We start from the raw sequence: 27,923 nt of genomic DNA on the forward strand, positions 1-27,923 counted from the left end.
ATCTTGGAAGCCACTAATCCGATTTCTCCCTCTCCTATTGAATTGAATGCAATCGTGGACACATGCAGTGGTGTAGCAAAACTAGGACTAGCAGGCCCCAAAGTATAATCTCTCTGCTCCAAGTGAAAATCCTGACGAGCCCTTCCTACGCGGGCCTCACGTAGCATGACCCAAAATAAATTGGGCTTTGGACAATGGACACTACAGAAAATACGAAACACTTGATACAACATAAATTATTAAAAAATATTATTGATACATCTTTGTGCACACCTTGAGATACACAAAAGTGTACTGACAAAAAAATTCCTCATAAAGTGCATAGAGATTTGTGAAGACGAGAGATATTTTAATCATAATACCCTATTTGTGTAACTTAAAATGTACAAAAATAATGTACAAATAACATAACTCTAAACTATTTTAGTTCGTGTCTATGTTCAAAGTACCCAACAATTGTTTCCTGGTGATCCCCCCTCATATCATCTACTAATACGATGATATTATCTTGAATAACTCCTCACAGATAATTTTTACAAATGTTTTGGTTAGTGAGCGACCTCCACTTACTTAGAAGATAAATGCGATTTATTCTTGTCACCCGAATTTTCATTTTATTGCAAAAATATATAAACAAAAAAGCAAAACCTTTATCCGACCTTTAAAGACAAGCCTGTTTTTACTGAACCAACTATTTCCACATTTGGCTTGGCTTATATAAAACTACAAAACTACTTCCATTTTGACAATAATTCACCATAATCTATTCACAGAAATAATTAGAAAAACAACAAACAACATGATGTACCTATGGAACAAATAGCTACTAAATGCACTGGAAGTCAAAGTATAGCAACTTGTAGTGATCTACGGGGCAGAGAACTTGTAAAGAATCAGCAAGAGATGAGAAGTGTGTAACCAACTTCCTGAGAAAAACATAACTCAAGACTCAGTTGTTTAAAATCCAGACACAGAATTTTGTTCATTTCACTAAAATTTGGAACTCCCTTGCACTCTTAACAACATTCCAGGCGAACAGAGAACATAGTGTACAATGCAAGGTAATGCCTTCTTCCCAATAATTTCCCTAAAACAGATGGTTGGAATATAGTTCGACTGGAGCAGGCAAAAGCCTGAACTAGATATGGTACAATTGGTTTGGAAAACAGTACCTTGTCGCTCTACCTCTCTAGGTTTCTGGGGAAAATTTCCCCACGAAAAGCATATCAATATGAAGGTTTTATCTTCATGCTATGCACTAAATTAATGTTGAATCTGAGGCTGGTTGAATTGGCAAATTGTCGAGCATCCATACGAATGGATTCAGCAGAACCTCGTAACACTCACCCAATGGGGCAACAGATCTGGATAACATAAATATACGAGAGCCATCCAGGACGACTCAGTTGTTCCACTCTTCCAAGCAGTAACCAATAAAAAGCATATCCCAGCAGCAGTCAATAAGAAGATTTCCTACTTACGTCTAGAACTCTTATGTGATGCTTGAGCTTTTGGTTTATCGATTGGTTCACTAAGCTTTGTTGCCTCTTTACTACTCGAAAGTTGTTCTGATGCTTGATGATCTGACTGACTTTTCCTCTTGCAGCCTCTTGGAGTTCTAGATCTCTGCCTGCTACTTACTTGAGTGCTTGTGGTCTGACTAGAATTCACTATGTTCAGTTCCTTGCTTTCAGCTCCATTACACTTGAGGCTTTCTGTAGCCATTTTTGATCCAGACTCTGACAGATTTGTTTGAGGTGGAGTCACCTCGTTTTCAACATTTTCCACCATATTTGATCTCAACCGTGATGGGTGGTGACGGAAGCTCCAACGTGCATTTTCAAACCATTTGCTAACCTGAGAGACAGTGATTCCTAGTTCTTTTGACAAATTCTCTTTTGTAGCTCGCTCTGGGTATTGGTTTTCCTTGAACGATTTCAAAAGTACCTGCCAAATATACCATAATACTTGTCAATTGAAATGTTAAAAGGATAAGAAGAAAGATGCAGCAAATACACAGAATATGACCAAATGTTATTGATGTAGGTTCATCACCAGAATAAAGAGCCTTGAGTACGAAGTTATTGCCTTTATATTCTACAAGTTCCTGTTTTCTCCATTTTGGGCACAGTATTGAAAATGTTCAGCACTGACTAGTGTTGAACATTAGCTTGGCAGGCTCAGAATTATGTGCTTAATTAGTTTTGCATTCTATGCCGCCTTGTTTTTACCTGTTGGTTAGTAAATGCTAACATATGCAAAATATGAACATAATTGAAACAAGAATGTAATGGTAGATACGCCAAACAAAACAGATAGAATTACAAATTAAGGTATCCGTAATGAAATAGTACTGGAGCCTATTGAAATGATGAGACACAATTAAAATGGTTTGTGGATTTATGAGGAGTGTGGATATTGGGTTAGACAGGAAGAAATTTGAAGTGAAAGAGGTAACCCCACCTAGTACGATTGAGACCTAGTGTTTTTGTTGTCCCTTTCTGGATCTAATATTAGGAGATCACTCTTGCCTAGGGTTGGACATTGCAAACTCACAAGGCCCACTGTCACACAAGGGCGGAGCATGACTAATATTATTGCTAGGGCAAAAGGGTTAATATATAAATATAATTATATGCATCCATATATATTAGCACAGGCTTAATCAAATATATTCCTCAAGGATAAGAATAAAATAGAAAATATATGCACCTCTTTATTTTTACAAAACTATTACATTTATTTTTTTTTCCTTAGATTAAGATATGGGTCACCCTTATAAAAAGTATAAATAAATTAAACATTTCACATGAAAAACCATAGTGTACATGAAATATCTTAAAAGATGGAGGTATAGGGAAAAAATCTTGAAAGATATAGGGGGTAAACAAAAAAATCTTGAAAGGTATAGGGTGGTAAATGAAAAAATCTTGAAAGTTAAAGTGGGGTAAATGAAAAAATCTTGAAAGGTATAGGGGGTGAAAGAAAAATAAGTTTTGGAAGGTCCCCCCCCCCCCCCCCACACACACACATGTTGATTCCGCATTGCAGGTATATTGAGTGCATCTGGAAGATATAAGGTATTAACTCTACATTATAGGCTAATTTGTTGGGTCAAAGCCCATCTCGTAATGAAGTGTGTATCAGTGCCAACTCAAAAGTAGTATTGTGGTTCAGGACATCAAAAATTAAAGTTCCTACATGGCAAAGGGCACTAGGGATTCAGTAAGGGGTGCGGTGTTGAACCCACATCATGTGTACCAAGTCATTTTGAGAATATAAGTAAGGTGGAAACTCTACCTACTAGGCTAGTCTTTTGAGATCGAACCCAACCGATAATGCTCATCCATGTAGTATACAGCTTGAGACTAAGGAAGGGGTGATATAAGATCTCATCTGAAGCTGAGAAATAATGATAACAACAAGATGAGAAAAGGCATCTTCATTTCTATTCAGGAGTTGGAAATGCTATAGTGACAACAGGGGAAGAATACAAAGAGTAGGACAAGGCTAGATCAAAAGAATGCAACTCTTAAAGATTTATGAGTGGAGTCAGCACAATATTTAAGTCAAGCTCCTGCAATTTCTACTTGTGAAGTTTAGATAAACAGCTTTAGGATTTTAAGATTAGAGACCATAGGGGAGAAATGGTTAAATTCATTTCATGCATCATCAAAATCGAATATGCTTTCCAAATATCCATCATGCTTTGCCTGATTCTGAATGTATTTGCATGAGTACATATGTATTACATATTAACGTCCTTTAACCTTTTTTCCTTTTGTAATACCAAAATGTTAATGGTACCAAGTTCATAAAGAAACAACTTTTATGAACAACTTGCGGGCTTGAAATTTTAACCGTATGTTTGAAACAAAGATACCCAAATCACCAAAGTAGTCATTTCAGTCTTAAAATGTGATAAATATTTTTAGTAAATAATTTTTTTGTTGCAGTTGCCAGCTTGCAAGTGGAAGTTTGCACTAGGTCTTGAGTTAGCAAGGCTTGAACTAGTGCAATAGTTGATACATTCAAGCAAAGCAACTTGGTGCAAACCCAAACCTATCCAGTGAATGTCCAGCCCCTACTACGCCCCTTCTACCAAGTTTCCTTGGCCTGTCACATGGTACATTTTGCTTGTTTGTTATAACTACAATTTGCAGAACAGGAAAGCAGTTGCAGAATAACTCATTCTGTAGTTTGAGTACATCAGGAAACTTAATATGTAACAAGACTACTATCAGGAGTCAGAAAAATAATATTAGTTGATGTGCATATCATACCTGTGTCGTAGCTTCTCCAAGTCTTCTAAAAGGCGATTTCTTAGTACTATTACAATCAGAACCAGGTGAATTATTTGTGGCTTCAACATCAAGCCGCTTATGAGCTCTTCTCTTCAGAGCATGTTCACCATCTTCCTGACTTAGGTTCATAGCCTCAGCATTTGTCCCCTGTTTGACTGGAGTCTTCTCGCCAGACGACGCAAAAACAACTTTATCATTACCGTTATTCCTTCTTTTTTTGGGGGGCTCAGCAGCATCCATCCAATCTTCATCACTTGAATTGCATGTAACATCTCCAAATGTCTCCTTTACAGATAAGTAAGCGAAAAAGATAAGAACACAAGAAAGTAAGACAAAGGTAGGCAATAATAGTCAAAATGCAAGTGTGTACTAGAAGATCAAGAGAAGAATAACAAGGATAACAATAAAAAGGAACAGGCAGAGGGTAAATGCCAAGTAGTACAGCAATAATATGGAAGCATAACCAAACCAACATCACTTCAAAAGAATATCTACAAAAATATAATTTATAGAAACACATGAATATTTAACAAAAGGGAAGACGACACAGAGCATCTCCTGCCGTGACTAGGTGCTAATGCAAGTACCTTGAAGGCCTATGTGCAAAGGGCACAAGAAAGCAATTTTGATATTACAGATAGATTTAGTTCCGGCAGGCTGCTTCATTTTCTACACCCACAATGTTCACCATTAAGCAACAAAAAGATAACAGTATGAATGAAGAGAAGGGTAAACAGAATCATGAGAACAACTCCCCAAAACTCAGCCTTCTTCATTCCCCCACAGAAAAGAGGATACCCCAAGTTATTAAGAGCAATTCACATACGGATTAAATTTAATGATTTAGCACGGCAGCCGTCCACCTGTTTGATTTATCTGATGTGAGCAAGGTTGGGAGAAACATCATTCAATGACAAGAAAAGAACCATTTGGCCTATTGCACTTTTCCATGTCATAAGATCCCAGATTTCAGCTTGAATTGATGAAAGGACATCATAATGTTAACTAATTCAATATGCCCTAGGCTCACTTGGGCAGCAAGGCTGCCCCATGCCTAGTGCTAGGTAGACCCTTTTCTTAATATAGGACCAAGAATAATGGATATAGAACCATGGAGTTAAGGCTGGACAGCTGGGGATTATGTTGCTGTTGTTATAAATGATATACAAGCTGAAAATTTGTTTTCCATCATGAATGATATGATTGAATCAAAACCCAAAGCCTTTGATTTAAACCCAAAAAAAAAAATCAAAATGGGCTTCAAGAATGAGATTGTCACATCGTGCTCATTGGATTTTTTCTCTATATTTTGTATAATTTTTCTGCAAGTACACTTTTTTTATTTTGTTTACTATGGTATTGAAAGAAGTTTGGCATGATTCTCATAAAAGTTATTATTTTGATGCATAAATGACAGTTAATAGAAAAGATTACTGAGCTTTAGAGTTATAATAATACAGGTAAGGTCTACCTTGGAGTTCAAAAGGGCAATAACTTTCTGAGAGACAATAAGCCTGCCTTAAGGAGAATAGAAAACTTTCAGTGGTATCAATTACACAAAGTCATGTAAATCAGCACACATTCACCCTAGAACTACCCATTTCATGATGCACACTACTGAAGTGACCAACTAACTAATCAGGAGATATTTAAAATTGAACATCAGTACTAATGACCGTGATGGTTACGTGCTGAAAAGAGGCAGCAGAAACAAAGATTAGATGGTAGGCCAGTTCGATACATACATAAACACACATGAATGACTTCCTTCAACTCAAAATTATAAATTTGAGCATGCAAGTGGGGAAGGCATGTTACGTGAATGTGATGAATATTAGATAGTGGCCTAGTTCAATGTATGCATAGGTTTGGGCATGCATACATATATGCATGACTATCATAAACTTAAAATTCTAAATTTAAACATGGCACGAGGGAGGAAGTCATGTGATTGGGGAAGGAGACTCACATCATATAGCTTTTTGTAGTCCAACCTTTCTATATTCCTTTTTCCAGATACAGGTGCAGAATCCTCTTGGCCAGGATCCGACTGTAATAGAGAAAACAGCTCCTCATTTAGAGACTGTTTGTTCCTCCCACTAGCATTAGATCTTTCCCCATCAAAGCCCTTGTGGGGCTTGGTATGGGCAGATGCAGCCATGCTTTCAGCAAGTGTTGGTTCATTTTTTCCTGGAAATATGTTATCAAATGCAACACCAAAATCCTCAGAATCAGATGTGAAATCAGAACTTGAACTCTCTGGCTTCAGCTGCTCGTCCAAATCTGGAGCATTAGGATCATAATCATCATCCTCTGAATCATCAGAAGAAAGCCCAAAGTTCTGCTTGCTATCTGGGGAAGCCCCAAAACCTTCGGAAGCAGAATAGAAATCAGATTCATCAGAACCCAATTCATCTCCCTCAACTTTCTCATCCACCTCTGAACCATCAGGATCATAATCATTATCCTCTGAGTCATCTGACGGAAGTCCCAGAAAATCATCCAGCTTATTTCCAGCTGCTGCAGACGCAGCCTCAGGAAACACCTTCTGTATACGGAGGAAAAAAGAAATATTAAGCACATTCATTAGTCAATAATATACAATATTAAAGACTAGGGTTCTTAATCCACCTCCCAGGTGTCAAGAACTGAAAGACTAGTTCCTTGAGAATCATTAAGCAAACCAATGCAGTCAACCTTGCAATCACATCCAGGGCAAAGCCAGCCCTCATCACCAGGAGGAACTGCAAGCCAGGAGGAAAAAAATTAGAAGATAAAAACCAAAAAAAATAAAAAAAACAAAAAACTGGGGTAGTACTATGCAGTGAACCACTAGGACATACTGTCTTCCTTTAGCAATGGTGGTTCCAAACAGAATTGATGGAAACCACGCTCACAAGCACCATCACAGAGGATGATATCATTATCAGCTGGCAGATCTTTAGACCCACATTTCGCACAGAAGATCTGCCACAAGAAGAAAGATGCTTAAAAATTGGCCATTTCAACTTACAAGTAAATGCTATCAATAACAAAAAGCAAACTTCAAGTCAGAAGTAATATGCCATAGCAAAGTAAAAAAGGGCTTGTTGTGTGAGAAAGAATCCCCTACATCCTCACTGTCAATCTGTCCTTCAGAATCAAAGAGGGACGCAGGAAGCCTCCCTTCAGCAATTGACAAATCAAGACGTTGAAATAGATCTCTAATTTTCAGTTTGCAGCGGAAAATTTCAGATTTTGCTCTCTGAAGCTCCTTCTCTGGCTTTATCTTTTCTAGGCTGCAAAATTACCATAGTAATAAGCAACAATAAGTAGGAAGCAACTCAGAAGAATTTAAATTTGTTGAATTAGAGAACTTGATTGAGGTTTAGCCTCTTCATTTAGATTTTATAGTAGGAATGTACAAAAATTTACTCCTAAAAATAAGGTCTAATTGACAACCTAATTGAAAACTAATTGACAACTATGACATCTAATTACATTTATTCCAACACTCCCCCTCACGCTGGAGCATATAGGTCATATGCACCAAGTTTGTTACAAATAAAACCAATACAAGGACCCCGAAGAGACTTAATAAAGACGTCTTCCAGTTGATCGACTGAATTGACAAAACTAGTGACAATACATCCGAATAAAATATTTTCTCTAATGAAATGACAGTCAATTTCTATGTTTGGTCTTCTCATGAAAAACAAGATTAGAGGCAATATGCAAGACGGCTTGATTATCGCAAATTAATTTCATTTGCGTCACCTCACCATATTTTAATTCTTGAAGCAATTGTTTCAACCATATAAGTTCACATGTTGCCAAGGCCATAGCACAGTATTCTGCTTCGGCACTAGACTTTGTAACCACATCCTGTTTCTTACTCTTTCAAAATACCAACTTGTCATCAATTAGAATACAGTACCCGAAAGTAGAGCGTCTATCTAAAGAAGATCCTGCCCAATCAAAATCAGAATACCCAATCACCTGGGTATGACCCTTATTTTCATATAACAATCATTAACCTGGTGCACTTTTGATATATTTGAGAATGCGAATGGCAGCATCCCAATGACTATCACATGGAGACTGCAGAAACTAACTACACTCAACGCAAAACAGATGTTTGGCTGAGTGATAGTGAGATAGTTTAGCTTTCCGACAAGTCAACCATATCTACCAGGGTCAAATAATAGCTCTCCCTATCCTGATAAGAGCTTGATATTTGGGTCCATGAGAGTATCAATCGATCTACAGTCAAGCAGACCAGCCTCCTCAAGAATGTCTAAGGCATATTTCCTTTGTAAAATAACTATGTTGCTTTTGGACTGGGCCACTTCAATGCCAATAAAATATTTGAACTTATCCAAATCTTTAGTCTGAAAACGGTTGAAGAGATGTGTCTTCAGTTGAAGAATATCATTCTGATCACTTCCAGTGATAACAATATCATCCACATAAACCACTAGATAAATACATTGACCATTTAATGAGTAGCGATAAAAAATAGAGTGGTCAACCTCATTGCGATTCATACCAAATTCCTAAAAAACTATACAAAACCGTCCAAACCAAGCTCGTGGAGATTGTTTCAACCCATAAAGAGAGCGGCGAAGTTTGCATACTAATCCAAACTCCCCCTGATCAATAAAGCCAGAAGGTTGCTCCATATAGACTTCTTCCTGAAGATTCCCATGAAGAAAAACATTCTTAATATTCAGCTAATAGAGAGGTCAATAATTTATTGCAGCAATGGATAAAAACAAGCACACAGAGGCAATCTTAGCCATCGAAGAAAAAGTGTCACTGTAATCCAGTCCAAAAATCTGAGTGTAGCCTTTGACAACCAGAACGTGTCTTAAGGCAATCAACCTTCCTATCTAGAGCAACCTTCACGGTATAGACCCATCAACAACCAATAGTAGATTTACTAGGAGGAAGAGAAACCAATTCCCAAGTACCACTAGAATGTAGAGCATCCATCTCAACAACCATGGCCTGGAGCCACCCTAAATCAACCAGATGTGCCTTAGGGACAGCAACAGAAGATAAAATGGACACAAAAGCATAATAGCGCGAAGCCAAGCAATGATAGCTAAGGAAAGTGTAGATTGGGTGAGGGTTGCGAGTAGAGCGTATACCTTTTCGAGTGGCAATGGGCTCAAGAAAAGGATCAACAATTGGCTCAAAAGAAACTGGTTGGTTCGAGGTAGGTGAGGATTTCGGAGCACGAGGTGAATTAGCAAGTTCTTTGTCAGCAGTTGCAAGAGGATGTAGACGGCAATGATAAACTTGAAGGGGACGTTCAAGGACGGTAAGAGCAGTAACAAATGAGGGAGAACAAAGGCAAGGAATAAGAAGAACCTCAGAAACTGGATGACTCTCAACAGGGGAGGAGAGAGAAAATAGATGCCTCAAAGAAGGTAACATCAGCAGAGATGAAATAACATTACTGATTAGGAGAGTAACATCGATAACCTTTCTAAAGTCGTGAATTGTTATAAATTGGGAGCACTTACAGCCTTTAAACACACCCAAAAAACCAATCAAATACCGCCCAACACACTCTCAATCACTCTCAACTCACTGGCCAACAAACCACAACACAAACAGATAATAAAGGACAGAAATTTGAAGACATAAAACTGAACAAGAAAGAAATACACAAACCACATGAGACAGCAGACTTATCCTGGTTTAAGCCAATTGAATTGTCTCTACATCCAACCTCTAAAACCTCCCGAGAACAGCCTCCTTTGATTATCAGAATGACCAATACAACCCTCACAATTACAAACCTTCAAGATTACAAAGACTATTCTAACACAACCTTTTCTCTCTTGACTTTCTCGTGAGAATGGATGCCCCGCCAGTACCAGACCTCTATCCTATTTATAAAAGAATAGGGTGTTAATATCTAGGACTATTATAACTGGTATAGACATTTTCGATTTGGGCCCCCAACTTAAATCTATTTATAAAGCTGAAAACCGCCTATCTATACCCCCTAAAATCCAATGCATCCTTACTGCAAATATTCTGGATTTCTCGAGACAACCTTCTAACAAATCTCCACCATATTCTTGTGTAAAATCCATTCCATTCTTCATCCATCAAAGCCTTAATCTACTCTCATAGGTTCTTCCTGCTGCACCTGATCATTCAAAACACACAACAAACATTAAGAACATTAAATCAATGTTGTAACTTATGTAGTGAAACACCTTTGGATAATTTCCAGCTGCACTTAACTAAACCTGCAACTCTCATTAAAATTATCTACCTCCTCAAAGGGTTTTCCTAATGAATATATTCCTAACATCAATATGATTGGTCTCTCCATGGTGTCTAAGTACACTCCACCATAAACCGAATCCATACTTAATGTTATTTCTTAATCCCAGAGGTTTTAAACTTTTACACAGCATCACAACACAATGAACCTCACCCGAATTGTCCTTTCCACTGCTAGACTTTATTCCTAGCTCCCCAAAACCGGCCTTTTAGGCTTTACCACTGTCTTCCTTCTCATGTTTGTTTCAAACAAACAAGATTGCTCGAATTTTCAAGATTGCTCTATCTACCTACTAATCTACCAAGATATGCTTAAGATTAGGGTAACCTAGGCTGCCTTAAGCTGTTCAAACCCTATTCCAATCTCTATGCCTTAGTATTTCCTAGCTTATCCTTCCTCCCACACTCTCAAACACTGATCTAAACACTCAGCTACACCTTGAGAGTTCTATTTGGAGAAAATACCAATGAAGCTACCTCTCAATATACTAAGCATACCACTAGAATATTCACAGCTTCCCTATGCACTCAATTTTAACCCTTTGGACTCTTCCAATCTTATATCTTACCCAAGGAATTACTATCATGCCTAGAGAGACCTTCTAAGCAACCAATCCTTGCTTACCTTTCCCTCTAGCCTCTTATCCCTTGGCTACACTATAAGATCACTTTTCCCTTAGTTTCCACATGGATAATTAGCTGTTCGTGATACCTATTTGATCCAAATTAAGCCTTCATGTGTTGCTTTAACCAATGGCCATTTGTCTAGCTTTTTCCTAGACTTTTCTCATTTCCAGCACCTTCCTTAATTCTCAAATAGACACTTTACAACACTCCACCCCTTTAACCTAAGGGATCTTCCATATAAGTCCAGGTTTCATTTCTCCCAAATTTACATGGTGTCAGGATGTAGTTCTGACAAGGCGAATTCTCTCGCAACTCTGATTGAATTGAGTGGGAATTGGTAAGATAGAAGAATAGAAAGAATAAGAGGGCGAGGACGAGAGAGAGAGAGAGAAAGAGAGGGAGAATTAGAGAAGTTTGGAGGGAAAGAACGATTCAATTGTATTGCCAAAAAGATACCTCTCCTAGTGGCGAAGGTTGGTTATATACTTCCAGCCTTGACACCACTATTTGGGTTACATTTGAATTAAAACAGCCATGTGCTATAACTGCCCATCTATTACTTATTACAGCTATACCCCTTGCCCTTCTACTATAGAATGCTCTTTATTTACATAATGGTCCCGTGACAATTCCCCCCCCCCCCCGGCTATAAGCATTACTTGTCCTCAAGTAATTTGTCGAAAACTATTTCAGGAGATCAGGAAGGTATTCCCAAGTGTTGTTTTCAGGGTGGAGAGTGGACCAGCGTACCAGGACCTTGGTTATAAGGGCTTGATGCTTGTAGATTATTCTCCTGTCCACTATAGCGATGGGCTCCGGTTCTTGTTGAGTGGTTTGGGTTATGGATGGTAGGACGGAACTAACGGCATTGGTGTCGGGTGAGGGTTTGAGGAGTGATACACGGAACACAAGATGGATGAGAAACCCCTCGGGCAGTTTGAGCCTGTAAGCCACTTGGCCTACCTTGGCTAGCACTTCGTAGGGTCCATAGAATTTGGGGCTCAGCTTAGTGATTGATCTGGGGGACATAGTCTTCAGCTGGGCTTGTCGTAGCTTCAAGTATACTAAGTCTCCAACAGCAAAAACTAGTTCACTCCTCTTTTTGTCCGCATATTGTTTCATTTTGTCCTGGCATTGGCAAGCTCTTCTCTCAGAGTCTGTAATATCTGTTGTCGTTGAGCTAAATAGTCGTCCACCGTAGCTACATGGTTGCATTTTCCACCCAGGGGTAAGAGCGGGGGTTGGTATCCATATAAAGCTTTAAACGGGGTCATCTTGAGTAAGGAGTGATAGGTAGTATTGTACCACCATTGAGCTAATGAAAGCCATTTGTGCCACCCGGTAGGATTTGTTAGGCGCACACACATTAAGTATGTCTCGAGACAATGGTTTGTCCTTTCGATTTGATCGTTTGTTTCCGGATGATAAGAAGAGGACATGCGCAGCTGTGTTCCGAGAGACTTCATTAGTTCTTTCCACATAATGCTGGTAAACACTTTATCTCTGTCTGAAACTATCACTTGCCTGAGGCAGCCCATGTAACTTGCCCACATGATCCAAAAAAACCCTGGCCACCTCCTGTGCCGTAAAGGGGTGAGATAAACCCAAGAAGTGGGCATATTTGGTCATACGGTCCACCACTACTAACACACAATCATTTCCTTCAGATTTTGGCATCCCTTCGATAAAATCCATACTAATATGGGTTGTAATAAGCCTGGGGGGTGAATGTTTTCATGCTTACAGCGATTACACGTGTCACAACCCTTCACATACTCCATTACTTTTCTCCTTAATCCTAGCCAGAAGAATAGTTGTCTAACCTTGCTGTAAGTGTTGTGTATTCCGGAATGACTTCGTACAGGAGAGTCATGTAATGCTTCTAAGATCCTTTGCTTGAGCGTTTCATCGTCTCCAATTATGATTTTGTCCTTAAAATCTTAGCACCCCATTCCACAAGGAATAACCTGGTTTGCTGTCAAGATTTAGGACCATTTGTTCCATTAAGTCCTTAATCCAATCTCCCTGTGTATAGTTGACCGTTACTTCCCGGGACCAATCCAGAGTAATTGCAGTGATGGCCGCTAAAGCTCCTTCCTCCACACACCGAGATAGAGCATCAGCTGCTTTATTCTCCTAACCTCGCCGATATTGAATCACATAGTAGAGTCCCATCAACTTGGACATTCCCTTTCTCTGGAGGTGAGTGTGAAGCTTCCGTTGTAACAGAAACTTAAGGCTTTCATGATCGATTTTTATGATGAATAGCCTTCCTTCTAGGTAGTGTCACCACTTCTATACAGCTATTAGCACTACTAGGAGCTTTTTATCATACACATTGAGGCCTAAATGTTTAGGGGCTAAGGCCTGGTTAATGAAGACTAATGGTCCACCGCCTTGCATCAGGACTGCCCCCACTCCGTTGTCACTAGCATCAGTTTCTAATACAAAGGGTTAGTTAAAATCAGGTAGGCTCAGAGTCGGTACCTTACTCATAGCAACTTTCAAACGTTCAAATGCCTCCTCCGCCTTCTCATTCCAATGGAATCCTTCTTTCTTCAGCAGCTCAATTAGTGGTCTACTGAGGGTGCCATAGTCCGTGACAAATCGACGGTAGTAGCCAGTGAGACCCAAGAATCCACGAAGAGCTTTCACATTAAGGGGCCTAGGCCGAGCAGTCATGGCGGCTATCTTTTGCGAATCTGTACTGACACCTGCCCCAGAAATGATATGGCCGAGATACTCCACATGTGATTGTGCAAACGCATATTTAGACTTCTTAATATACAACTTATCGAATTGGAGGACTTGTAGAGTAGCTCTTAAGTGCTCTAGGTGTGTGGCAAAAGTGGAGTTGTATACTAGAATGTCGTCAAAGAAAACTAGAATAAATTGGCGTAAGTAAGGCTCAAATACTTGATTCATAAATGCTTGGAAGGTGGCTGGAGCGTTAGTCAAACCGAAGGGCATTACCAAGTATTCATAATGCCCTTGGTGAGATCTAAATGCAATTTTGTAGATATCATTGGGGTGCATTCTAATTTGGTGGTACCCGGATCAAAGGTCAAGTTTAGAGAAAACCTTGGTTCCATGCAGTTCATCTAATAGGTCTTCGATGATAGATATTGGGAATTTATTTTTGATGGTGAGAGAGTTGAGTTGGCGGTAATCGATGCAAAATCGCCAACTGCCATCTTTCTTTTTTACCAATAACAAAGGAGAGGCATAAGGGTTGGTGCTTGGTTGTATAACAGAAGTACCGAGCATGTCTTTGATCATGCATTCAATTTCAGCCTTCTGTTTTGGGGGATATCTATATGAACAAATATTGACTGGTTCTACGTTGGTTTTGAGATTGATAGTGTGGTCTATGGGTCGTGGGGGTGGTAGAGACTTGGGCTCCTCAAACAAGTCCTCAAATTCATCTAAGAGTAGATTAAGAGAGTCAAGTTGAGTTACCTCCCAAGGAGCTGTTGTGGTTTCCACTGAATGTAGCATAACTCCGTCTGCTGTATATTCTTTCCCTTCTATAGCCTGTACTGAAAAGAGATGGGTTACTTGCGTCCACTTGCTCTTGAGTAATTTGTGTAACTTTTTACCTGAAATCATTTTACAAGTCCCTGCTTCTGTACTGCCAGTTAGGGTCATCCTCTTACCCCTTTCTCAAATGTTACCTCCATCTTGTTAAAGTCAAAACAAATGGGGTTGACTTCCCTCATCCAATCAACCCCTAAGACCATGTCACATCCGCCCAACTTAAGTAGGCGCAGATCAGCCTCAAAGTCTTCACCCTGCATCTGCCAACAAAACCCCACGCAAGCAAATTAGCAAAGAACTTTCTAGCCATTAGCTACTGTCACCGCCAAGGGCTGTGTCCCCGTGAGGTTGCATTTCAATCTCCTCACTAACCTTTTGTCCAGGAAGCTATGAGTGCTTCCACTGTCAATCAAAATCATCAAACAGTTATCTCTCGCCTTCCCTTCCACCTTAATGATTTTGTTAGTCACCACTCCCCTTAAGGCATGTAGGGATATCTCCACCTTCCCATCTTCCCCTTCATCTTCCACAACGTCCCCATCCTCTTCTTCTCCCACTTCTTTTGCCCCTTCTAGAAGCAACAGCTGCCTTTTACATTAGTGCCTAGGTGTGTACTTGTCTCCACACCTGAAACAGAGGCCTACCAATCGTCTCTGTTCTATCAAATTTCCTTGTATCGGTTGGGGAGGTGCGGCTAAGGCTGGTAATCCCTTGCTTCTAAATCCCACGGTTCCTCCATTCCTTCCCCATCCTCTGTTACTTGCTTGCGGGGGTGCCGCTTGCCATCCCCTATTTATACCCCTCTGTTTCTTAACCAAAGCCTCCACCGTCAACTCTTTAAGTTTAGCACACTCCACAGCTTGCTGAATAGTCTTGGGTTGAAACATTTTGACTGTAGGATGGACCTCTTCGTTCAAGCCACTTATGAAACTTGATACGAAGTATCCCTCAGTTAAGGTGGGATTGGAGAGCAACATCAAAGCCTTCAACTCTTCAAATCTCTGTTGATAGGCATGCACTAATCCGCCTTGCCTTAATTTGTTGAATTCTTCAACCACATCCAACATTCCCTTCTCTCCAAACCGTTCGCACAATCCTTCCACAAATTCTTCCCACGAACAGATTTCCCTTACTCCACTCCAACCTTGAAACCAAGCATCTCCTTCATCATTCAGGTAGGCTGCCGCCAACATAACTCTCTGAGCTTCGGTCATATTGTGCAAACTGAACACCCTCACACAGCACCTCGTCCACCACCTCGGATTATGACCATCAAACAGTGGCATCTCCATCTTAGGCAAATGAGGACCATTCTGGTGTGATCCAGATCCCTGGCCTTGCCACCGAACTTCTAAATTCTCCTCCATCGCCTGTGGTTCCACCTCCAATTCCGTCGATCCCTCCGATCATCCAATACCGCTTGGTCCATGCAGGATTGGCTCCGATCTATCTCTCGAAAGAAACTCAGGTGAAATACAAACCTAAGTTTGTCGAGTGAGCATCAGAACAAACTGTTGCATCTGATCTCTAAGGGCCTATCCTTGCTCTCTCATTTGTTCTTCCAATCTGGCCGCCTGCGATCTACTCTCTTTGCACCACACATTCACCGCGCCATCAATTCGTCGATCCACTGATTTCTCCAACGATTCCATTCTACTCTGGATCTCACCAATTGTTGTCAAAACCTTATGAAGCTGCGACTCCATCTGCTTCATTTTGGTTCCGTCAGCCATTCCTTACTTGATCGCCCAAGATGGTGCTCTAATACCAAATTGTCAAGATGTAGTTCTGATAAGGCGAATTCTCTCGCAATTTTGATTGAATTGCGTGGGAATTGGTAAGATAGAAGAACAGAAAGAATAAGAATAAGAGGGCGAGGACGAGAGAAAGAGAGGGAGAATTAGAGAAGTTTGGAGGGAAAGAGCGATTCAATTGTATTGCCAAAAACATACCTCTCCTAGTGGCGAAGGTTGGTTATATACTTCCAACCTTGGCGCCACTATTTGGGTTACATTTGAATTAAAACAGCCATGTGCTATAACTGCCCATCTATTACTTATTACAACTATACCCCTTGCCCTTCTACTAGAGAATGCTCTTTATTTACATAATGGTCCCATGACACATGGCTCCATGCCATTCATTTGGACGAGTGCATCATCTCTTCTTATGCAAGATGTTCCAATTTTCAGCCTATTCCTTAGCACTCAAAACCAATGCCTAAGCATTCTTTACAACCCAACATTCCATACCTCACTAGTAATTTCCTGTGGTTCTATCTATTCCTCATCCTAGGCAACACTCTCAACCTTCTACTCCCTTGCTCATTATCAGCTTGATGATTCTATTTCCCTTTCCTTGCTTAGTCTGGACTTTGATCAACAATGGCTACACCATACAAGATAACACTTGCACACACGATTTCCCTTCACTGTTCACAATGACCCTCACTGCAAGAGCCAAAGTTATCTTAAGCACTAGCTTCCTCCCTCTCACAATCCAACCAAAGCTTACACAATGAATAAGACTCAAACATTTTCCAGATTTCCCTATTGCTATACCCTGGTTTATAGGTTAGTTTAGGACATTCCCAAAGGATTATACATGCTGTTTTATTTTCCAGCATCCCAGATTTCATCCCTTGCCCTTAGCATCAACTAATTTTATGTCCTATTAGTACAGTTTTCCCACATAGGTAAGAACCCTAGCTTTAGAAATTCTAGGCATACCTATTTTACAACTTCACAACACCTAACCCTTCACACCAGAAGCAATTTTCAGGAAGCTTATTTTTAATTTCAGCAAGCTTATATATACACTTGGGAATTCCTTAGGGACACACCATCTCCACTAGATTCACTTCACCTAGCTCTACCATGAGACAAGGCCTAGATAGGTCCCCCTAGATCCTATAAACTGATCTCTAATGGGCTTTTGACATATACAAGGTTTGTTTTGGAGACTTCTACATTTGGTAACCTTACCAAACTACATGGTTCCTATTCCCTTATACCTGTAAACTTTTACCTCCCCCTAATATCCCTAGCCTTAGATACCTATTGAAGATTTCAAACAGAAAGCATCAATATTCATTATGTGCAGCCCTAGTTATAGGGTTGGAAATTACAGCTATAGAAAGTTTACAATAGGAAGGATTACAACACATTTAGGAAATATTATGATACAATGGGATTAGGAAGATTCTTAATCTGTTTAATAAACTAATCTAATCAAGATAAAATCTTAAATAAATCATTCCTTAAATAAAGCATTCCAAAAACAGGCTGCAACCTCTTCTTCTTTCCTTTCTTTTCATGCTAACACTCTTCCTCAAGCTGGTGAATGAATATCTATCATTCCCAGCTTGCATATTAGATCTTCAAATCTTCTAGTTGGCAATCCTTTTGTCAAACAATCTGCTACTTGTTGTTCAGAAGAAACATAGGGAATTTGAATGATACCTTTTTCAAGCTTTTCCTTTATAAAATGTCGATCAATCTCAATGTGTTTGGTCCTGCCATGCTATACAGGATTATGTGCAATGCTTATGACTGATTGGTTGTCACAAAATAACTTGATTGGTTTCCTTGACATCAATCTTCAAATCTTCTAGCACAATCCTCATCCATAGTAACTCACATAGGCTAAGTGCGATAGCCCTAAACTCGGCTTCAGCACTTGACCTTACCACTATGCTCTGCTTCTTACTTCGCCAAGAGACCAAGTTCCCTCCTAAAAACATGCAATACCCTGTAGTAGATCTCTTATCACTTACAGATCAAGCATAGTCTGTATCTGTATACCCCTGTATATCCAAAGTACCTCCTACTTTAAATAAGATTCCTTTACCTAGGGTTGTTTTCAAGTAGCACAATATTCTCCTTACAGCCTACATATGACTCTCTGTCGAGTAATACATAAATTGACTTACTAAACTCATTGCATAGGCTATATCTGGCCTAGTGTGTGATAAGTAAATCAAACGCCCTACTAATCTCTTATATCTACCTTTATCCACTGGTGGGTTGTCGGTGTCTTCTCCTAATTTCACATTAGGCTCTACTGGAGTACATACTCCTTTGCTTCCCAATAAACCTGTCTCCTTCAAAAAATCCAATACATACTTACGTTGGGATAGAAATATACCTTCTTTGGAGTAGACTACCTCTACTTCCAAAAAATATTTAAGTAATCCCAGGTTTTTTATCTCAAAATATCATTTCTTGTCACAATGATGTCATCCACATAAACCAACAATGCAGTCATTTTTCCCTTTCCCGAGTGCTTGAAGAAGAGAGTATGGTCTCCGATCCTCTGGTGATACCCCATACACTTCATACCTTTAGAGAACCTGGCAAACCAAGCTTTTGGTGACTGCTTGAGGCCATATAGTGCCTTTTTAAGTCTACACACCTCATCTCTTTTTCCTTCCTTAAATCCTGGTGGCTGCTCCATGAAGACCTCTTCTTCTAAATCACCATGAAGAAATGCATTCTTCACATCTAGTTGGTGTAATTGCCATCCATAGTGAGCTGGCTAAGGACAAGAGAATTCTTACCGTGGTCATCTTGGCCACTGGAGCAAAAGTCTCCAAGTAATCAATTCCATATGTCTAGGTGTAGTCTTCGACCACCAATCGAGCCTTATACCTCCAATGAGCCGTCTGCATTGTACTTTAGGTTGAACACCCACCTACAGCCCACTCCCTTTGGCTTAGGTACCAAATCCCATGTGTTATTTTCCTTTAATGCCCGCATCTCCTCCTGCATGGCTAGTTCCCATTTTTTATCCTTTAAAGCCTCTTCCACCGAATTAGGAATAACAATGGTATCTAGAGTGGTCAAAAAACTTATATGTCTCGAGGACAACCTGTGATAGGAGAGATAGTTGGCTAGAGGATGTTAAGTGCATCTTCTAACACCTTTTCTAATGGCAATAGGAATATCCAAATCAGTAGCAAAGAAATGAACAGGATCAAGGGAACAAACCTTCATAGAATCTGGCTGGGGATCAGATGTTGTTTCATGTTGAGAATTGAGGCATGAACTGTTGTTTCCTGTGATACACAAAAGGAGAGCCCTTGAACCTTACTGGAGATGTTGATAATCCAGGTTGATGAGTTTGCCTAGGGCTTGGGTACTCATTTGGGACAGTGAGAGAGTGATCACTCGAAGATAAGGGGACAGAACTAGTATGCAGGACAGGATTAAGGATAGAATGTTTAGGGTCTATTGATGTTGAAGAATGTGGACCAAGGTCCAGACTAGGAAGGAGATTGGACACGTGGTCTTTAATCGTATGATTCTCCCCTTTAAGACTAAGGGATAATGATCGAAATAGGGTTGTGACTCAACAAAAGTCACATCTTTTGAAACAAGAAATTTCCGAATAGGGGGATGATAGCACTTATAGCCTTTTTGTGTAGGAGAATAACCAAAGAAAAGACACCTAAGTGCCCTAGGATCCAGCTTGTCTCGAGTATGAGGTGGAACATGAACAAAGGCTACACAACCAAAGACCCTAAAAGGAAGAGGGGTATGTAGGTTAAGAGAGGGAAAAAATGTAGAAAGGCATTGAAAATGACTGTTGTTCCCAAGAACCCTAGATGGCACCCGATTGATTAGATAGGTTGCGGTCAAGACAACCTCACCCTAGAAAGTTTTTGGAACATTATGATGATGAAGAAGAGTTCTAGTGACATTAAGGAGGTGTCTCGTCTTCCGCTCAGCCACTCCATTTTGTTGTGGAGTGTTGATGCAAGAAGACTCATGAATAACCCCTTTTGTCTTGAAAGAACTTATGCAAGTGTTGATTAAAATAATTCCTTGCATTATCAGTTCGAAATTTCTGAATATGAACACCAAATTGAGTTAGAATCATTGAATAAAAGTGCAATAACATAGTGCTGACAGTAGCCTTATCCTTAAGAAGGAAACTCAAGTCATTCCAGTACAATCATCTATGAAGGTAACAAACCATCTAGCCCCAGAACAATTGAGAATCCTAGATGGACCCCAAACATCCGAATGAATGAGAACGAAATGAGGTGAGGATCTTTTATTACTAATAGGATAGGAAACACGATGATGTTTGGAAAGTTCACATACATTACAATGAAAAACACTAGGATCCACATGTTCAAATAAAACAAGAAATATAGCTTTGAGTAAGGGAAAAGGTGGATGCCCGAAGCGATAGTGATGAAGCCAAATGTCACTACTAGAAGACTAAGAAGTGCAGGCTGATTTAGGCTGAAATCTGGACTAAACGTGATGGGGCTGCAAGGTCTCCTTTCTCAAAACATACAGCCCATGTTTCTCCTTAGCAGTTCCAATCATCCTCCCTGTAGCCATTTCCTGAAACTCACAAGAATAAGGAGAGAAAATAATTCGACAATTTAGATCCTTAGTGAATTGATGAACTAAAATCAAGTTAGTGGATAAATTAGGAACATGCAAGACTCTTTGAACAGAAAGTTTAGGACTAAGAGTGACTTGTCCCTGACTTTTGATAGGAATAGAAGTCCCATTAGTAATAACAATCTGTTTAGGTGTCACAAGAGGCTAATAGGTATCAAAAACATTTGGATTAGAGGACATATGGTTTGTAACTCCTGAATCTAGAATCCACATATCATTCCTATTGGTTTTAGAGGCTTTTAAAGAACTCAAATGGAAACTATTACCTGGCTGATTACCTTGCTGGGCAATAGAGCATGATCCATCCTCAAGAATTTTCAAGAACATCTTGAGTTTGCTAACTTCATCAGCAAGCTTGCTGATTTCATCAGCTTTCAGCTGATTTTGCTCCAACTCAGGTGCTGCCTCGGTTTTTTCCACCGGCTCTTCTTGCCTATTTGAAAAATAGGCCTGATTTCAAGAGGTCATATTCTTGAAGCCCCCTAGTTTCTGCAACACAACCTCCTTCCCATGCAATTTAAAACATGTCTCTCGAGTATGCCTCGGCCTCTTGCAATGGGAACACCATAATCCTTCTGTTCTATGCGTTTTGTTTTGTCCATCAGTCCACATACCTTCCTTTCCTTGCAGCCTACCCTACACATCGCCTCTTCCTTGCAGTGGCTTAAATCTGGACCCTACTCCTTTGTTTGTAAACATTGCTAATCCTCCAGAAGTCATATCACCCAGCATTGTTGTCCTCCTGTTTTCTTCACTCCGAACAACTGAAAACACTTCATTAAGGGATGAAAGTTTTTTCCCTTCCAAGAAGCTGCACTCGAACTTGATCATACTCATTATTAAGTCCTATCAATAACTCTACAACTCTATCCCTTTCAAAAATTGAATGAAGAGTGGTTGTATCTTTCCCACATTCCATTTTAATGTTCTGGTAGTCGTCAAGTTCCAGCCAAAAACCATTCATTTTGTTGTAATATTCATTGATTGTTGAGACCCCTTGCTTAGTACAATGTAACTTCACCTTAATCTCGTAAATAACCGACGCATCTTGAACCTTAGAGTAGGTATGCCTAATCGTTTCCCATATATCTTTAGCAGAGGACAAGAACATGTAATTTTTACTAACCTCTAGTTGCATAGCGTTCCATAGCCATGACATGATCATGGAATCCTCTATATCCCAAGCATTAAACCCTGGATCAGATTTTTGTGGACTAGGCTCTGTCAAGTGGCGAATCTGTCCCTTCCCCTTCAGGAATGTTCGAACCAGTTGTGCCCACTGTAACTAGTTGCGTCGTCCAGCCTATATGATTGATGCATCCCTAGTAAATCGCTGGAAGAAAACCTCCTATTGGAGCATCTAACTCCATTATTCTCACCGGATGTCTTGGTTGAAACTGGCATTATTTCTGATATTTTCGACATGATTAGAAAGAAAAATGTCTAACAATGAAGGCAAAGACAAGAAGGAATTTCAAGACTTGAGCGACTGAAAGTATGGCAACAATCGGCCAAAAACAATCAACGAATAAGAGCAAGGAATCGGCAATGAAGGCTAGGGAATGGACTAAAATACAGAAAGCAATGAAGGAAGGAAATCATAGGGCAATCAAAAGTGGCTCTGATACCATGAAGATTTTGAACAGAAAGCATCAATATTCATTATGTGCAGCCCTAGTTATAGGGTTGGAAATTACAGCTATAGAAAGTTTACAATAGGAATGATTACAACACATTTAGGAAAGATTATGATACAATGGAAATAGGAAAGATTCCTAATCTGTTTAAGAAACTAATCTAATCAAGATAAAATCTTAAATAAATCATTCCTTAAATAAAACATTCCAAAAACAGGTTGCGGCCTTTTCTTCTTTCCTTTCCTTTCATGTCAACACCTATTCTTAGTCCTTGTTCACCATGTGAGCTATCCTCAACAAATGACACAATCTAACCTCATCATAGGCTATCCTTTAGTGGTTGAAGCTTATCCACATATAAATGCAAGCATGCACCACATAATCTCCATTCTCGAGGGTTACATCCATCTCTTTAAGAGATTCTTATGCAACTTCTTAGGAATCCAATTCTCCTTTATAAGAGAGATCCTTTACTATCTAATTCTTCCTAAGGACATTAGGCTTTCTTTTTAAAAAACAGGGATAAATTTACATCTTCTAAAAATTTGGAACAACTCCACCATGCATCCTATTCTCTACCATTTCCAATTCCCTTGACCTTAATTTGTTGCCTAGACAAACCATTTCCCCCTCCACCATGTCTCTATGGGTAAAAACCTATTTCCCATGAGAAGTACACCATAAACTTAGGACCTATGCATAGTTGTTAAAGGCACGTCTAGGTGCAAGGCACCAATTTGGCGCCTCACCTGGGCCGAGGCGAGGCGATTTCAGTGAGACCCTTGCCTTGCACAGTGAAGCGTCAGGGCGTGAGACGCGCTTATGAAACCTAGGTTTTAATTAAAACTTGGGTACCCCAATTCACTCCTTACTCCTCCCGACTCCAATCGCGCCCGCATCCTCTCCAACTCGCTCGATCTTCCTTTTCCTCTCCCTCTCCTCTCCAGCCCCAGCCGCGCCCGCCTCCTCTCTTCCTCTCCTCTCCAGTCGCGCCCACCTCCTCTCTTTCTCTCCTCTCCAGCTCGCCCGATCTTCCTCTTCCTCTCCTCTCCAACCACGCCCGCATCCTATCTTCCTCTCCAGCTCGGCTTAATCTTCTTCTTCCTCTCCTCTCCAGCTCGGCCCGATCTTCCTCTTCCTTTCCTATCCAGCCACGCCCGCCTCCTCTCTTCCTCTCCTCTCCAACTGCGCCCTCTTCCTCTATTCTCCTCTACACACGCTCTTCTCCTCTCTTCCTCTCCTCTCTTCTCCTCTTCAAGTTGTTAAGCAGCCCGCTGCCCACTAAAAGTAGCTGCCAATCTCGGTTAAGCTGTTAAGCAGCCCGCTGCTCTTGTGAGTTCTTTACTTGTTTTTTATTTGATTATTTCTTGCATTCTTGCTTAATTTCTCTTGCCAGTTGCTGCTCTCTCTTTATAATTTATACGGTTGTTGTTTTCTTGGTGATTAGAGTATTTTGTGGAAGTTGGAACTGTGTTGCAGCAGTCCAATCAATGTCGTCGACAACTTCCAAAACTGATCCGGCATGGAATTATTTTGAAGCTGATCCTAATGATAGAAATACCACCACATGTAAATTTTGTCGTAAAGTAACAAAAGGTGGTATATTCCGGGAGAAACATCTTGTGGGTGGTTTTAGGAATACTAAAACTTATCCAAAATGTCCTCCATCAGTAAAAGAAAAGATTGGAGAGTACATGCAAAAGAAGAAGAATAACAAGGTTGAGCAAAATATGGCACCGTTAAATAATGATTTTCAATTTGATGAAGGGTATGATGATGATGATGATGAGCCGTCGCCTCAAAGTAGAAAAAAACTCAATGTATCTACCGAAAGTGGAAGCAATACTGGTAGTGTTGGTAGTGTTAAAAGGACAACACAAAAGGATCCACTTGATGTTTTTCTTAAAGACCCAGAAGTTAATGTGTTGAAAAGCAAGGGCAAAGAAAAGCAAACAAGGTTGGGTGAGAATGATTTTGCAAAAAAAGAGTTAAGAGCTCGAGTTTGTAGAAGCTTTGCACGATGGATGTATGATGCAGGCATTCCATTCAATGTAGTGACATGTGATAGTTTTAAAGTCTTTATAGAAGCAGTTGGTCAGTATGGTCCGGGTGTGAAGCCGTCTAATTACCATGAAGTCAAGGTTCTCATTCTCAAACAAGAGGTGGAAGCCACTCGTGCAATGATAAAAGTTCATGAAGAGGCATGGGCCAAATATGAATGTTCCATTTTGTCAAATGGCTGGAAAGACGAGGGAAAGGACATTAATTAACTTTTTAGTCAATTCTCCTAAAAGAAGTATGTTTTTGGAGTCTGTTGATGGTTTTAGCTATTCAAAGACTGGGAAAAAATGTTTCAATTATTAAGTAAATGTGTGGAAAAGATTAGAGTAAGAAATGTGGTGCAAGTGGTCACCGATAGTGCTTCAAACAATGTTTTAGCAGGTATGAAATTCATTTTTGTAATTTGTATTATGTTTATAAATAGAACAATTTGAATATTCATTAGATATTTATTATTTACTAATATCTTGTTAATTTCACTCTAAATAATAACAGGAAGATTTTTGGAGACAAAATATCCTATGTTGTTTTAGGACACCATGTGCAACGCACTGCTTGGATTTAATGTTGGAAGATATTTTCAAGTTGCCTAATATGAAGAAAACATTTGAGAGAGTTGTTATGGTGAATAGCTACATCTATACTTGTTCGGGTCTAGTAAACATGCTTAGAAGGTTTACTGACAATAAAGAATTGTTGAGGCCTGCAAAAACACAGTTTCCAACTGTCTTTATCACTTTGGGCAGGATGCATAGTCTGAAAAGCAACCTTAGAAGGATGTTTACCTTCGAGGAGTGGATGACAAGCAAGTGGGTAAAAGAAGAAGGGGCTAAAAAGGTTGTAGAAGTGATTTTGATGTCTTCATTTTGGAACAATGTTGTATATGCTTTAAAGGTGGCTAGTCCATTGGTGCGTGTACTGCAGTTAGTGGATGGTGAGAAGAAGCCGGCTATGGGATACATACACGAGGCCATGGATAGAGCCAAAGAAGCGATTGCTAACTCTTTTAATGGGGATGCACCCATTTTTCATATCATTGATAATCGATGGGATGTTCAGCTTCATCGCCCATTGCACGTTGCTGGTTGGTACTTAAACCCAAAATATCTCTACAAGGCTAAACATATAGATCCAGAGATCATGACTGGCTTATATGAATGCATTAGAAAGTTAAATCCAAATGTAAAGGTTCAAGACCAAATTGATGCTGAGCTTTAGATGTATAACAAGGCAGATGGGTTCTTTGGAAACTATATGGCTATTAGAAAGAGAGCTGAGAAATCACCAGGTACACATACATATATATATTATATTATATATATAATCATTCTAAATAATAGATAATAATTAACCCATGAATTTTATTGAACAGCTAAATGGTGGGCTTCATATGGAATGTCAACACCCAAGTTGCAAAATTTTGCAATTAAAATTCTTACCTTGACTTGTAGTTCATCTGGGTGTGAACGTAATTGGAGTGTGTTTGAAAATGTAAGTGCATTGTATATAACACATACAATTTTTATTAGTAGTTCATTTGTTTCATATAGCTTATTCTTAGTATGTTTTTGCATAAATTGTTGCAGCTTCATACTAAACGGAGAAACAGGCTTGATCAACTTTGTTTAAACGACTTGGTGTTTGTGAAATACAATAGAACATTGAAACGTCAGTATCAAATGCGTGATACCATTAACCCTATCATATTGACCCACATTGATGAAAGCAATGAATGGTTGACTGGAAAGCTTGATGAGGAGAATGATAAAGATGATGAAACTGTTTTTCCAGATGACATTGGGGATGGGTTGACATGGAGTAATGTCGTTGCGGCTGGAGGAGTTGGAGAGCTTAGTTATCGATTTAGAATTAAACAAACTCGATCACAATCAGAAGATTGAAGAGGATGAGGAAAGTGAGGCAGAGATCGAGGATGATGAAGACTTGGAAGAGGGAGAAGAATTGGGAGATGAAGAAGAAGATGAAGGGGTGATTGAAGGGGATGATAAAGATATTGACGTTGATGATCTCCTTGATGATGATTAATTAAAACTTCTTTATATTGATTGTGGACTTGTAGTGTTTATGCATTTGTTTATAACTTTGCATTATGATTGGTACTTGTTTGAGTTTGAACTTTGATGATGTTTCTAGTTTAGAATTTGCATGATGAATAAATCAACTTTGATGTTGTTAGTTTAGAATTTGAAGATAATGAATAATGAATGATATGCATGTGTTATTATTGATAATTTGATAGTTGTTTATGACTTTACAAGATTTTGAGTTTTTTTTCTAAAAGGTGCGCCTCGCTTCGCAAAGGCGCGCCTCGCCTCGTGCACCTCAGGCTCCAGGACCCTTTGCGCCTCTCGCCTTTCAAAACTATGGACCTATGCTACTTTTCCTGCATACCTAGAAAATACTATAGAGCATCTGCACTCTCATAGCCAAAACCACACATAGTGTTTGAACATTCGGGGTTGGTTTTTTCTTGGGATTCTTTCTTCCAATTTGGGCAATTCTTCTTCATATGTCCTTCTTCATGGCAATGAAAGCATTTAACCACTTTTTTTGCCACTCCTAGATTTAGACCGAGACCTACCTTTGAACCTAGGGTCTCCTTTTTCTGTTCTAGTGTTCACTGCCAAAGCTTCTATGGCAAATTTTTGGGACTCTACCTTGTGTTGTAAATCCTTGGAATTCAAAGCTCCTATCACATCATCTAGGGTTAGCTTATCTCTTTCATGTTTCAAGATATCTACAAATGTCTCATAAGACTTAGGAAGAGAGTACAATAAGACCAAACCCTTATGCTCATCTTCATACCTAATATTTATATTCTCAAGGTCCAAACACAGTTAATTAAAACTGTCCATATAGTCTTGCAACCTTTGACCTTCACTAATCTTGAAAGAGAAAAATTGTGTTTTCAAATACAACCAGTTAGTAAGGGTTTTAGTCATGTAGAGTGCAACTAACCAATTTCAAAGCTCCTATGTGGTTATCATCTTTACCACCTCTCGCAAGACTTTGTCTCCTAGGCTTAGAATAAA

General features: G+C 39.5%; 1 protein-coding gene across 3 annotated transcripts in view; it reads right to left on the reverse strand.

Annotated features, from left to right (window-relative positions):
- Positions 1-904: 904 nt before the first annotated feature.
- Positions 905-27,923, reverse strand: part of LOC127803485 (homeobox protein HAT3.1) — a 51,246-nt gene continuing 24,227 nt past the window's right edge. For all 3 annotated transcript variants that reach the window (XM_052339744.1, XM_052339751.1, XM_052339735.1), the window contains 6 exons: positions 7,417-7,582; positions 7,148-7,271; positions 6,936-7,048; positions 6,274-6,852; positions 4,284-4,589; positions 905-1,947 (listed from right to left, as the gene is read on the reverse strand). In XM_052339744.1, coding sequence (XP_052195704.1) covers positions 1,474-1,947; positions 4,284-4,589; positions 6,274-6,852; positions 6,936-7,048; positions 7,148-7,271; positions 7,417-7,582 — 1,762 coding nt within the window. In that variant the 3' untranslated portion in view covers positions 905-1,473. The remainder of the gene's footprint in view (positions 1,948-4,283; positions 4,590-6,273; positions 6,853-6,935; positions 7,049-7,147; positions 7,272-7,416; positions 7,583-27,923) is intronic.

Source organism: Diospyros lotus, chromosome 1, assembly GCF_014633365.1.
Source record: "Diospyros lotus cultivar Yz01 chromosome 1, ASM1463336v1, whole genome shotgun sequence".
Taxonomy (NCBI): Eukaryota; Viridiplantae; Streptophyta; class Magnoliopsida; order Ericales; family Ebenaceae; genus Diospyros; species Diospyros lotus.